The sequence below is a fragment of the Gobio gobio genome (assembly GCF_949357685.1).
Source record: "Gobio gobio genome assembly, chromosome: 22".
Taxonomy (NCBI): Eukaryota; Metazoa; Chordata; class Actinopteri; order Cypriniformes; family Gobionidae; genus Gobio; species Gobio gobio.
In genome coordinates, this window is record NC_137118.1 from 29,201,273 (window position 1) to 29,215,206 (window position 13,934).

General features: G+C 40.9%; 1 protein-coding gene across 2 annotated transcripts in view; it reads left to right on the top strand.

The window, feature by feature from the left end:
• The window catches only part of aldh7a1 (aldehyde dehydrogenase 7 family, member A1), a 113,825-nt gene that overhangs the window by 45,389 nt on the left and 54,502 nt on the right, over nucleotides 1-13,934 (top strand). For both annotated transcript variants that reach the window (XM_079805379.1, XM_079805378.1), the window contains exons 4-9: nucleotides 313-393; nucleotides 5,938-6,061; nucleotides 6,155-6,287; nucleotides 6,387-6,431; nucleotides 8,023-8,100; nucleotides 8,276-8,373. In XM_079805379.1, coding sequence (XP_079661505.1) covers nucleotides 313-393; nucleotides 5,938-6,061; nucleotides 6,155-6,287; nucleotides 6,387-6,431; nucleotides 8,023-8,100; nucleotides 8,276-8,373 — 559 coding nt within the window. The remainder of the gene's footprint in view (nucleotides 1-312; nucleotides 394-5,937; nucleotides 6,062-6,154; nucleotides 6,288-6,386; nucleotides 6,432-8,022; nucleotides 8,101-8,275; nucleotides 8,374-13,934) is intronic.

Consider the following 13,934-nt stretch of genomic DNA (forward strand, 5'->3'; position numbering starts at 1 on the left):
TAACTTATTGTTCCTCGTTATTTTGAGCTGAAGAAATCGCCACCCTTTCTGAGATGTAAGAGCAATGTCCAATTTGTGAACGAGCTGATTCTTTCCATTGAATCTGTTGAATTGGTTCACAAAGCGCACTGGGCTGCGTGTCTCAAAAGCATCCCAAGCCTAAGTAGATAATAGATTGGCACCAATGGTCTCTACGATCAACTCAGCTCAGTGCTTGGTTTATATATACAGATGCTTAATTCTTGATGAACGAAGTCCACAGATATATGGTATATATGAACCACTGAACCCTTGTCCACACATGTCATTCAGGTTCCTGCTCCAAAGAGAGGCGAAATCGTTCGACAGATTGGAGAGGCTTTAAGAAGGCAGATCAAAGCTCTCGGCAGCTTGGTAAGATTGCATTTAAAGGGATAGTTCACCCATTAATGAAAATTGTCATTTACTCACCCTCATGTTGTTCCAAACCTGTATGAGTTTCTTTCTTCTGTTGAATACAAAAGAAGATATTTTAAAGAATGTTGGTAACCAGACAGTTGATGGCATGGGCGCCAATCTCATGGTAATGGCTGAGCACAAAACTGGATGTGCGACTCACATCACAATGGATAGAACGTGCTTTTGTTTGGTTGGTAATTTATTTGCAGTCTGTGCATTTCTCTCAAGGCCGGCCCAAGCCTGTATGGGGCCCTAAGCAGAATTTTATTTGGGGGCCCCTCTGTGCCACCAATACCATTGACTATTGATAATGGGTGTGCAAATTATCAAGAATTAACAATTTTATTTGTTGTAGCTGTGTTGCGTACATCATGTCTGACTGTCATATTTTTACCCTTGTATGTTTTTTAATTGTAACCGTAGAAAACCCACAAGAGTTGTCAGGTGTTAATTTGCACTTTAATATTCAAAGTCTTACAGTACTACAGTTTAGACTGGGATATGTATGATTTTTTAAATGTTTCTTATGCTGAATATGCTCACATTTATAATATTTTTCCCCAAGATTCTTTTATGAATAGAAGGATCAAAAGAACAGCATTTATCTGAAATGGAAAGCTTTCAAAGAATCCTAAAAAATCTTTTACACAACTGTTTTCATCACTGATAATAATCAGAAATGTGTCTTGAGCAGCAAATAATCATATTAGAATGTGACACTGGAGTAATGATGCTGAAAATTCAGCTTTGATCACAGGAATACATTACAATTTACTTGATATTCTCATAGAAAACACTTTGATCCCTGACTAACAAGCTTAATAGTGTCCCGCTGATGGCGCCACGAGCTCATGTAGCCGCTTAGTGCATGCCTTGGGCCAGCTCTGATTTCTCTTCGTGAGATACAAATAATTTTGTGGAATTCATTCATCAAGCGCACCATCGAATGGAAAAAATTACAGTAGCCTAGGCTACTCTTGAAAAACGAGGCTCAAAGGTCCCATGGCATGAAATGTTCATTTTATGAGGGTTTTTAACATTAATATGAGTTCCCCTAGCCTGTATTTGGTCCCCAAGTGGTTAAAAATTTTGATAGGTGTAAACCGAGTTCTGGGTATTCTGCTCTGCCTTTGAGAAAATGAGAGCTCAGACGAGCCGATCTGGAATCTTCCCTATATGCCGTCATACGGGGAACGGTTACCTCCCCTTCCTCTGCTTTGCCCGCCCAGAGAATTTGGAGAAAATGGATTCCGTTTATCAGTTGCGATGTCAGTACAGGCTTTACAAGCAGACTTTTACCATATGGGTTTGACAGCACCGCCACAAACAGTGAGTAACAGTGTTCATTAATGCCTGATCTGTGATCAGTGATTTCTGATGTGTAGCTAATAGGGGTGTAACGATTCATCTACTACATCGATGTATCGATTTATATTCCTATGATCTAACTACATCGATCTGTGCTCGGCAAGTTGGCCTTCCGGACGACATGTATCGATCTAACATCGTTTTAAAAGGTAATCAATCGATTGTATCGATAATAGGAAATAACGCATTGGATTTAAGCACGTCAGACTTTATATGGATGTTTTTTCTAAGCACTTTTAATGATAAAGGCGTTAAACGTTACTCGATTCCGTCTGTCCATCTGTGACATCATCGCCACGCACCAGCAGCAGCGCTAAGAAAACAAAACATAGCATGGCGGATGGCAGAGGAGAAGCCAACGAGCGAGAAATTATCAAGCCACCAGGAAAAAGAGCTACCTGTACTATCAACCCTTGCTAAATGTTAACTGTGCATTACTGGCAGCAGTGTGCCAGCAGAGCGAGTTTTAGTACTGCTGGTGACATAGTGAACGCACAGAGAAGTGTTCTGAAGTGTTGAGGCACGCGCAGCATCTCGAGGAGACGAGGACGAAAACAAATGAGCGCCGCTCATACAAAGAAACTCAGTTAACATACACAGTTAAAATTGTGCAGTTTTTATATTTATAACATATGATACAAGTAAGCAACATTACACTAACAAGAGTGTTGTTTTCCTGAATACCATCACGACTGAAAATGACACTGATTTCATACGCCAGTTCCATAAACAATTTAACATTAAGTCACTTACATTTTAGAAGCAATATGGACTGTTTTTGTTCTATTTCAGCAGCGAAAATAGTTCCAAACAAATATCACAGCAGAACCGTAACGCATCTCACAGCAACAGTGTGTTAGTGAATGATTCAGCGTTTTAATGAATCGGTTGAATCAAAGATTCAATGGCCTATTCGTAAACGACCGCCAAATTCTTGAATGATTCAGCCGTTTCACTGAATCGACTCAATGAATCGCTCATTAAGACGGTCACATGCTGCCACCTACTGGTGGTTTAGTTTCATTTTCCCAACATTTCTTATATGTATATTCAAAAATATATAAAATAATCTCATAAAATTATTTAATGCAGTTGTAATTTTTCAGTGTAAATGATTTAATTTGATTGGTAACAGCCTATAGTGTCTTATTCTAATTTAATTTATTGATCAAATTTAAGAATATAAAAGGAAAGCCGAAGCATACCCTATATTTAATAAGATTTGAAAAAATGCCCTTTATAAAAAGGTACAAATATGCATATTTAAATATGTCAAAGCTGATTAAACACTGGTGAGAATATTGCTTCAGAATAGATTATATTTACAAAAAAAATCTGGACAAGCAAATGTTTTACTCGGACAAGTGAATGACAGATTTACTTGTCCAAAGGACAAGCGTGTGAACCGGCTTAATGTCGAGCCCTGTAGTAGCAGGTTCAGCCAATTTATTCAACCTGAAGAAATGTTGGTTGCACTTTATTTTTGATATTAATATTGTATTTGTATTATTTTAATGTTGAAAAACAACAGCAAAAGTAGCAGGTAAACCTACTTTTAATTAAACCTGAAGAGAAGTTAGTTGCACTTTATTTTTTTATATTAATATTGTAATATTTGTATGTTGGAAAACAAAAGCAGAAGTAGCAGGTTAACCTACTGTTGAAATGTTGGTTGCACTTACTGTGCTTTTATTGAAAATGTATTGAATATTGAAAATGAGAGCAGAAAAGGTTATCTTCCTGTTAATTCAACCTAAACTGTTGGTTGCACTTTATTCAAATAAAATTTGAATGCATTTGCCATTAATTTTTGTTTACTTGTTTGTTTATATCCATAATTAATTGATACCTGATTCCCTTACAAGAAACAACAGGAATCTAGGAAACTTCACCTGCAATGACCAGTATCCAGATATTTATTTCAGTCACACAATTTTTGGCTAAAAAGTTACTGAATCGATTTCAAGTCACTGAATCGTTTCGGATCGTATCGTTCTAAATGAACCAATATCGTCCTTGAATCGTATCGACAACCTCAAATCGTGATACGAATCGAATCGTTGTTAAAACGAATCGTTACACCCCTAGTAGCTAATCATTCAAGTTCATGCAGACTTTCTTTCTAAATCGTTTAATACTGTCAGTCCCGCCGCTGGCCGTCTTGATGCCCTAAGTGTAGTGAATCAAGCCAGTGACTAAAATGATCAACTTCACATAGTTTCTGTTAGTAGCATGAAACAAATCTGTTATTTCAATTTTGATTAGAGAACACTCTCTTTATAATGTTCGAATCTGTCAATCACACGTCGTGAGTGTATCTGCACACTTGTCCAAACTGCCGTTATAATGAATGACGCTGTTATGCTGCACAACAAAGCTCTTGCTGTATTCCTGTCGATGTCGTGTTTTGCTGTTAGTTGTGGTGAAAGCATTTTGTGAGAGAAATAGTGTTGCAATGGCAAGATCACTGCATTCACGCGATCAACGGACTGCCTGTACTCAATGCTCATCACTGCAGCTTTTCATGTGATGGGAAAAGATCTAAAAATAATGCTATAATCAACACTTTGACAATTCGTTTATCTCGACAGCTGTAATGGTAAAAAAACGTAGTAAAAGTTTTCGAGAGGGTTCCACATGTTACAAAGTTCGTAGAATAAAGGCCAATTTATACTTCTGCGTTGAGTGTACGCCGTAGCGCGTGTGATGCGCGCGTACCCTACGACGTACCCTGACGTGCAACTACGCGGACCGCAAACGCAGTGATTGGTCTGCCAGAACCCCTCCCTCAGGTCAATAAATAAATAAATCTGCGATAGGAGTGTGTGTGTCCAGAAATGGGATGATGGTTTCATCCTTATATCTGCTATATAACACAATATTTTGTAGTGCAGACAGAGATTGTTTATGTTAGTGAATAAAAACATAGATCCGCTGTGTATAGTTTATTTATTTTCTCATTAAAACCACAAATGTTAATCAGTGATTGTATATCAAGAACAGGGACACATTAGGTTGCATTTCTTTTTGTGATTTCAACGGAATGAATAGTCTCCGCAACAGCAATCGTTTGAAGCGCTCGTCTGTGCACGAGCCGATACTGAAAAAAGCGTCACTAGCACTCGGCATGATTTCAAAAATGCATTCCAGCGCCAGATCGCCTCTTTTGTAACTCTACTAATCAACTAGAGATGTAAAATTTGTATTACATATAACAACTCAAGCTGCAAGGAAAGCCGCTATCTGTCGCCATGACGGCTGCTGATACTATTACAATGTAAACATGCTTCTTCTTCAGCGTTTGCCTTGATACTGTGGGTTACCATCAACATTCCCGTGGACACTGCCAACTAGCATGTGGAATTGCACATTGACGCAGTCAAAAACGCAGAAGTATAAATGAAAACCAACGCGTAACTTGCGCGTAGGTCCGACACAGAAGTATAAATTGGCCTTAAGGAGGAAGACGACAGGGTGGCATGACTGGGACTCGTGTTTATTCAGAACTCTCAGATACAAACAAAATAAACTTGCGCTCTCAACAACTCGTTACAATATAACTTTCTCAGCAATCTTTATCCAGCTCTCTGGTCCACATGCAGTCCGTCTCTCTCTCTAGCAGTGCTTGCAGACATCGCTAAACCACACCCCCTCCGCACATAATCTAATACTAATTTCAAATGCAAACATGTCAGCCAATCACAACAGTGGGAGTTTTCACTGAAGTCTCACAGCAGACACGCCCCTTCAAACAGAGCATTCAAGCCAGAGGGCTAAAATCAGTATAAAAAAAAGGCCTTTTATTTCTAAATTATGAAAAACCATACTAACAATAAAAACCATACTAACAATATATATACACCTCAGGAACCATAAAATAATAAAAAAATCCATGCCATGGGACCTTTAATTACTGATTAATGTGTTTATGTTTTACAGGGCATTTGTTGCTTGTTTATAATTAGCCCAGTTATTATCATTCTAACAGAGGTCAGAAAAATGTCTTGTATTTGGTTGGTAATGTATTTTCACATGGTATGGTGTCTAAAAACTATCCCTTTTTAAACGACTGTAAAAATCCACATAAATGAGTGATAGCGCAGCATTGTGACATGAGTGTGTTGTGTGCAGGTGTCTCTGGAGATGGGCAAGATCTATGTGGAGGGTGTTGGTGAGGTGCAGGAGTATGTGGACGTGTGTGACTATGCTGTAGGACTGTCCCGTATGATTGGTGGACCCATTTTACCCTCTGAAAGTGAGTTGATTTCCCATTATACATGCATATAAACAGGGCTGTGGTTGTATAAAAATAAATTCAGACACTGAGTGTTTTTACTTGTGGTTTAAGGGCCAGGTCATGCACTGATCGAGCAGTGGAATCCTGTTGGCTTGGTAGGAATCATCACTGCCTTTAACTTTCCTGTGGCTGTATATGGCTGGAACAACGCCATCGCTCTCATCTGCGGCAACGTCTGTCTTTGGTAAGACCTGGTTTTTCTCTTTGGATGTCAGCTGGATGCAGGATTTGTAGTAATGGCATTTAATGTGTAGTTAGTGACTTATAATTCTTTTCTTCACAGGAAAGGAGCTCCGACGACACCCCTCACAAGCGTTGCTGTTACGAAGTACGTCATTTACATGTATTTGCCCCCACCCCAATTCTTATTTGGCATTGTTGGGGTATCGGCTTAGGACCCAGGACCAATAGGGAAAAATGAAGACCAAGAGTCAGGAGTTAGATTAATTCAAGAAAAAAAATTACTGAAGAATAGTTTGCAGTTTCATCAGCAGAAGCCAGCTCACAAGGAGTTTGTAGGCCGCACTCCCTCTAACAGTCTCCCCGCCTATTTCTGAACAGTTATACTTTTTTCAAGGTCTAGCCACGTCATAACTGCCATGTTGAATGATTCTGATTGGCAGAGAAAATGCAGTCACGGTAAATTTCCACACAAGGATAGATAGCAGAGCATATCACTAAACTGGGTAGACTAGTTGTCGCCCCATGACTAGATTTAGATCACAATAACCCCGGAGGTCTTAGAAAGGCGCCTTCAGGTCTGGTGTCGTGTGCAGAAAACGTCCATCTTCAATATTGGGCCTGCACCGATCATGCAACGCACATACAAAAGCACTAGGGTATATCGCACTCTAGTTAGTGTCAGCGGATCCTGACATTTATCAAAAGAACACCCAACACCTAAACAAAGATACAGCCATTGCTCTCCTTCGCCAGAGAGAGACGTACATACTAGATGTTCTTTTATTCTTTAAGGACTGAATATATGAACATTGAGAAGGATAGGTGTATAAAAGAAGAGACACAGGTATCTGACCTGCCCCTTCAGCATGTATGTCAGAGTGAAATGGTTTTTATCCATACGTCAGCATATCACATGAAGAGTAGTTCACCCAAAAATGAAAATGCTGTCATTAATACTCACCCTCATGTCGTTCCAAACCCGTAAGACTTTTGATTAAATCCAAGAGGTTTCTGAACCATCCATAGGCAGCAACGTCATTGCAACTTTCAAGGCCCAGAAAGGTATTAAAGACCTTAAAATAGTCCATGTGGCTACAGTGGTTCAACCTAAATGTTATGAAGTGACGAGAATACTTTTCGTGTGCAAAAAAACAAAAATAATGACTTTATTCAACAATTTCTCCTCATCTGTCAGACTCCTACGCTGTTCACAAACCTCTCTGATTTCATAAAAAAAATTCTTCCGAAGATGAACAAATTTGTTTTGGGTTTAGAACGACACGAGGGTGAGTAATTAATGGCAGAATTTTCCTTTTTGGGGGAACTAACCCTTTAAAGCAATTTGAATGAATATTACAAGGCCAAAATGTTTAGATTATTTTTTTCTAATAAGACCAGAAGGCTTTTCTTTTAAAGAAACCAAAACTTAAAAAAAAAACATTCAGACAGAGGGTAAAAAACAGTTGATGCAACAATGTAAATTATAAAAAAAATGAGTTAATGATCTATGTAAACATTTAAATTAAGTAAAAATATTCTAGTAGAACCCTTAATCAAAATTATGAACCTGTAAATGAGCATGATAGGGGCACTTTTAAATAGGCATAATATTGAGCCATGGGGCCCGTTTAATACCAGGTTTCAGTACCCCATCCCTAGTTTGTAGTGTTTTCTCTAATATATCTAGACCCTGATTTTTTTTTTTTTTTTTTTTTTTTTTTCATGTTGTTGTGTAGGATTGTAGCTGAGGTGTTGGAGCGCAATCAACTTCCTGGTGCGATTTGTTCTATGACGTGCGGTGGCGCTGACATCGGGTATGTGACAAATACATGAAATTGAAATAAAGCACTAAAGCACATTTGTACTCTTATCAGTTTAACACTTCAGTAACATATGACCACTAGATACATTATGAACATTTTGACAGTTATTCTGATACCATACTCTTACTATACAGAGAAAAGCATTTAGTCGTGTGTGTTTACACAGCATGGCCATGGCCAAAGATGAGCGAGTGGGTCTACTGTCCTTCACAGGCAGCACTCATGTGGGAAAACAGGTAGCCATGATGGTACAAGAGCGGTTCGGTGAGTTTTATTCTTTATATCACATATTAAATCATACAACATTATACACTCACATGGAACAGGACAGGCAAAAGACCTCGAAACCGTGACTCAAATTCGGGTCGCCTGCGGCACAGCTCCATATGTTGGAGCGCTGCTCGCAAAGCTATTGATCCAAACATGCATTCAGCTTTGATAGCAAAGCCATTCTTCATCACTGAAAATTACTGTAATAAAGAATTAAATTCTGTGTTGCTAATTTGGAGTTCTGCTCATCCTGACAAGCGTACATATAGTGTGTAAATATGACAATACTTTGAATTTTCTGCACACACAAATCCACCAAAGCAAGATTAACTGTGTAAACTACACTTAAAGTACTGGCATTCCTTCTGCCCATCACCTCACTAAAAAACGATAGTCTTCCACATAAGAACGTAATGGTATTTCAGGCAGTCTTTTGGTGCCCTCAGCTGAACTGGTTTGAACTTTCCTTTTCAACAATTACACACAATGTTCTGTGTATTAGAGTGGCAACGGTACCTCAACTTTGACAAGTTTTTTCTTAATTTGTGACTCAATGTTTTTACTGCAACGACAACGTTTTTCCAGCAATCCCTGTATTTACTGTTAAATGGTAGGGGCGGTTACACATTTCTGGATCCAAAAACAAGCGAAGGAGAAGAGGTTGTGGCGATTAGTATCAGCGATATCACCAACAGCTGATGCCTTTAACCCTTAATCGTCCCTCAAGTAGGGTTTACGTTTGAGTCCCTTGGGGTCAGATAGACCCCAAACTTTTACAGAGCAATTGCATAAGGAAATATACATTTTTACATGGAAAACTATATCATTTTTTTATTTACTTCTCAACTATACATTTATGCTGTGTTTTTGTGGGTATTTGGTAGTTTTTTACCTATTTACTGCACAAATACTTAACTATGTCATAAATTGGCTCATTAAAAATTCTTTTTTTTATGAAAAAATCACTTGAATGATGATCTTAATTAAATATAAATAGTTTTTGGATATTGCTCTGTGTTAGGGATAGAATACTGCCATCTGTAGGTTTGTGGAAAAACTTTAGGAATTATAGTTAAAGAGAGAGCGTGCAGTGACCACATTATCTACTAGAGGTCCATAGGGAAGTTATGCAAAAGTTAAGCTGCCTTTCATCTTTCTATTATTTGCCCTTTTCCCTCTCTTTCTCATGGTGCTCTAGTATTTGTCCTTCATTTATGTATGGAATTGTTTCAGATTTATGCCAGTTTTGTTGATTTTATTTGCCAGTTTCTATAAAAATGCTCTCTGTTGCAGTCACACACATGTATGTGTTTGTGTGTGTGTGTGTGTGTATGAGACAAAGTTCGTTCCACTTTGTGTTTATGCTCTAGGACCAGATCTTGATATACAGTGAGGAAAATAAGTATTTGAACACCCTGCTATTTTGCAAGTTCTCCCACTTAGAAATCATGGAGGGGTCTGAAATTGTCATCGTAGGTCCACTGTGAGAGACATAATCTATAAAAAAAATCCAGAAATCACAATGTATGATTTTTTTAAAACTATTTATTTGTATGATACAGCTGCAAATAATTATTTGAACACCTGTCTATCAGCTAGAATTCTGACCCTCAAAGACCTGTTAGTCTGCCTTTAAAATGTCCACCTCCACTCTATTATCCTAAATTAGATGCACCTGTTTGAGGTCGTTAGCTGCATAGACACCTGTCCACCCCATACAATCAGTAAGAATCCAACTACTAACATGGCCAAGACCAAAGAGCTGTCCAAAGACACTAGAGACAAAATTGTACACCTCCACAAGGCTGGAAAGGGCTACGGGGAAATTGCCAAGCAGCTTGGTGAAAAAAGGTCCACTGTTGGAGCAATCATTAGAAAATGGAAGAAGCTAAACATGACTGTCAATCTCCCTTGGACTGGGGCTCCATGCAAGATCTCCATAACCAAGGAGTGGCTCTGTAAGAAGCATATCAAGGTTCTGGCATGGCCTAGCCAGTCTCCAGACCTAAACCCAATAGAGAATCTTTGGAGGGAGCTCAAACTGTGGGCCTAAATCCCTCCTGCAGTGTGTGCAAACCTGGTGAAAAACTACAGGAAACGTTTGACCTCTGTAATTGCAAACAAAGGCTACTGTACCAAATATTTACATTGATTTTCTCAGATGTTCAAATACTTATTTGCAGCTGTATCATACAAATAAATAGTTAAAAAATCATACATTGTGATTTCTGTATTTTGTTTTTTAATATTATATGTCTCACAGTGGACATGCACCTACAATGACAATTTCAGACCCCTCCATGATTTCTAAGTGGGAGAACTTGCAAAATAGCAGGGTGTTCAAATACTTATTTTCCCCACTGTAAATGTAGAAATTTTCAGATTTATACTGGATTTAGTTAATTTTTTTGACAAAAAAAAGCGAAACATTTTTTTTTTACACTTTCCCATTCATTTTCAATGTGGGGTCAATCTGACCCCGAGGGACTTAAACGGTAATTTTTTTTACACACCTTTAGAACAACCAAATCAAGCCCAGATTTGTTGCGCATGTTTAGATAGATTATTTAGGAAAAGTCACAGAGTCTCATGGCCCTGATGGAGATGAAGGGAACACTTTTTTAAAAATGGAGGAAAAGTCCAGTGGGGTCAGCTGGACCCCAAGGGCCGATTTAAGGGTTAAGATATTGAGACGATAATTGGCTGGGAATGAATGTGATCATCGCAACTGGCCCACCTATACAGGTACTCTGCCCTGCACCATCTGTGAGCCAGTGGCGTCGCTCTCTCCTCTCCTTCTCTCCTCTTTTCAAGCACCATTCTTCTCCCTGAGCTTATGCTCCTGTGCCTCCTCCATCCTCTCTTCCCAGGGTACTGTTAGCACTATGAGCCCCACCTGCTTGGTACCTCTGGACCAAAGAACAATATCTGGTCTGAGGCTAGTGTGTGCTATCTCGTCTGGGAATTTGAGCTGCTTTTTCATGTCTGCCCGCATCTCCCAGCCATTTACTGAGGCCAGGACCCCTCTGCTTCTCCGTCCTGCGCAGTGCTCTCTCATGTCCTGGCAAAATGGATAAAGTGGTGCCCTTTGTAATATTGTTTACCCTTCTTCCTTGCCTGTTCAACACCCTCCACCAACCGAGACAGGGTATTATCGTAACCGCACCGGAATTTCCGATCGGCCAAGCTTGACTGGCATGTTGAAAGGACATGCTCAAGATTGTCTGGCTTTCCACACAGCATGCAGCTGGGTCTCTCTGCAATTCCCCAAATATGGAGGTTTGATGAAGTAGGCAGGCCATCGTAGACAGAACACATCAAGAACATGTCAGGGCCCTTTCTCATACACCCTCCCACTTGTCCAGCTGCCCTGCTTTTTCATGGCAACAGCCTTGACATGTCGGATTTCCTCCTCTGCTTTGCGGACCTCCCTGTACGCTGTGGCATTCTTTTGGGTCGGCTTTTTTCCAGCTTGTTCTGGTGAAGCAACCCAATCCAAGCTTGCCCTGAGCTACTGTCCCAACAATTTCACTAACAATACAACTAAAAACTATTATTAATAATATCCATCCATCCATCCATCTTCTTCCGCTTATCCGGGGCCGGGTCGCGGGGGCAGCAGTCTAAGCAGAGATGCCCAGACTTCCCTCTCCCTAGACACTTCCTCTAGCTCTTCCGGGGGTCACCGAGGCGTTCCAAGGCCAGCCGGGAGACATAGTCCCTCCAGCGTGTCCTTGGTCTTCCCCGGGGCCTCCTCCCGGTTGGACATGCCCGAAACACCTTCCCGGGAAGGCGTTCAGGAGGCATCCGGAACAGATGCCCGAGCCACCTCAGCTGTCCCCTCTCGATGTGGAGGAGCAGCGGCTCTACTCCGAGTTCCTCCCGAGTGACTGAGCTTCTCACCCTATCTCTAAGGGAGCGCCCAGCCACCCTGCGGAGAAAGCTCATTTCGGCCGCCTGTATCCGGGATCTTGTCCTTTCGGTCATGACCCAAAGCTCATGACCATAGGTGAGAGTAGGAACGTAGATTGACCGGTAAATCGAGAGCTTCGCCTTATGGCTTAGCTCTTTCTTCACCACGACAGACCGGTACATCGACCGCATTACTGCAGAAGCTGCACCGATCCGTCTGTCAATCTCCCGTTCCATCCTCCCCTCACTCGTGAACAAGACCCCTAGATACTTGAACTCCTCCACTTGAGGCAGGAACTCTCCACCAACCTGAAGTGGGCAAGCCACCCTTTTCCGACTGAGGACCATGGCCTCGGATTTGGAGGTGCTGATCCCCATCCCAGCCGCTTCACACTCGGCTGCAAACCGTCCCAGTGCATGCTGAAGGTCCTGGTTAGAAGGGGCCAACACGACAACGTCATCCGCAAAGAGCAGAGACGAAACCGTGTGGTCCCCAAACCTGACACCCTCCGGCCCTTGGCTGCGCCTAGAAATTCTGTCCATAAAAATTATGAACAGAACCGGCGACAAAGGGCAGCCCTGCCGGAGTCCAACATGCACCGGGAACAAGTCTGACTTACTGCCGGCAATGCGGACCAAACTCCTGCTTCGGTCATACAGGGACCGGACAGCCCTTAGCAAAGGACCCCGGACCCCATATTCCCCCAGCACCCTCCACAGGACGCCGCGAGGGACACAGTCGAATGCCTTCTCCAAATCCACAAAACAAATGTGGACTGGTTGGGCAAACTCCCATGAACCCTCCAGCACCCTGTAGAGGGTATAGAGCTGGTCCAGTGTTCCACGACCAGAACGAAAACCACACTGTTCCTCCTGAATCCGAGGTTCAACTATCGGCCGAATTCTCTTCTCCAGTACCCTGGCATAGACTTTCCCGGGGAGGCTGAGAAGTGTGATCCCCCTATAGTTGGAACACACCCTCCGGTCCCCCTTTTTAAAAAGAGGAACCACCACCCCGGTTATTATTAATAATAGTAGAATAATAATATTACTGAAATTATATAGGCCTAATAACAGTCTTTAGTAGGGGCAGGGGGGAAAACTATTCAGATGAATCCCGATTCTATCTTCTACCGATTCGCATTGATTGACAAATTTCAAAAATCGATTTTCTAAAGGATTACATTTCTTTAACTTCACAGTACTACTAAAATGCTGAAAAGGTATGCAAAAAGTATTAAAAGGGATAGTTCACCCAAAAATGAAATTAGCCCATGATATACTCACCCTCAAGTCATCCTAGGTGCATATGACATTCTTCTTTCAGACGAATAAAATCGGAGTTATATTACAAAAGTCCAGGCTAGGGATGAAACGATTACCGGTTTCACGATAAACCACGATAAAATTTAGTGACGGTTAGTAATATCGTATAAAATTTAATTATCATTAAAACCTTGTGTGATTATCACAGGTTTGAAAACTGGCGGTAAATCCTGTCGAGTCAGCGTCAGTCTGGTACAGGCACAGCACTGTTTTTTTAATGAGAGGAAATGGCAGATGGCAGTGACAGCGCCGGGAGATTTTTCAGACTTCTAAAAGGACCAAATCTGAGGCGTGGTCATATTTTGGCTTTTACAAAT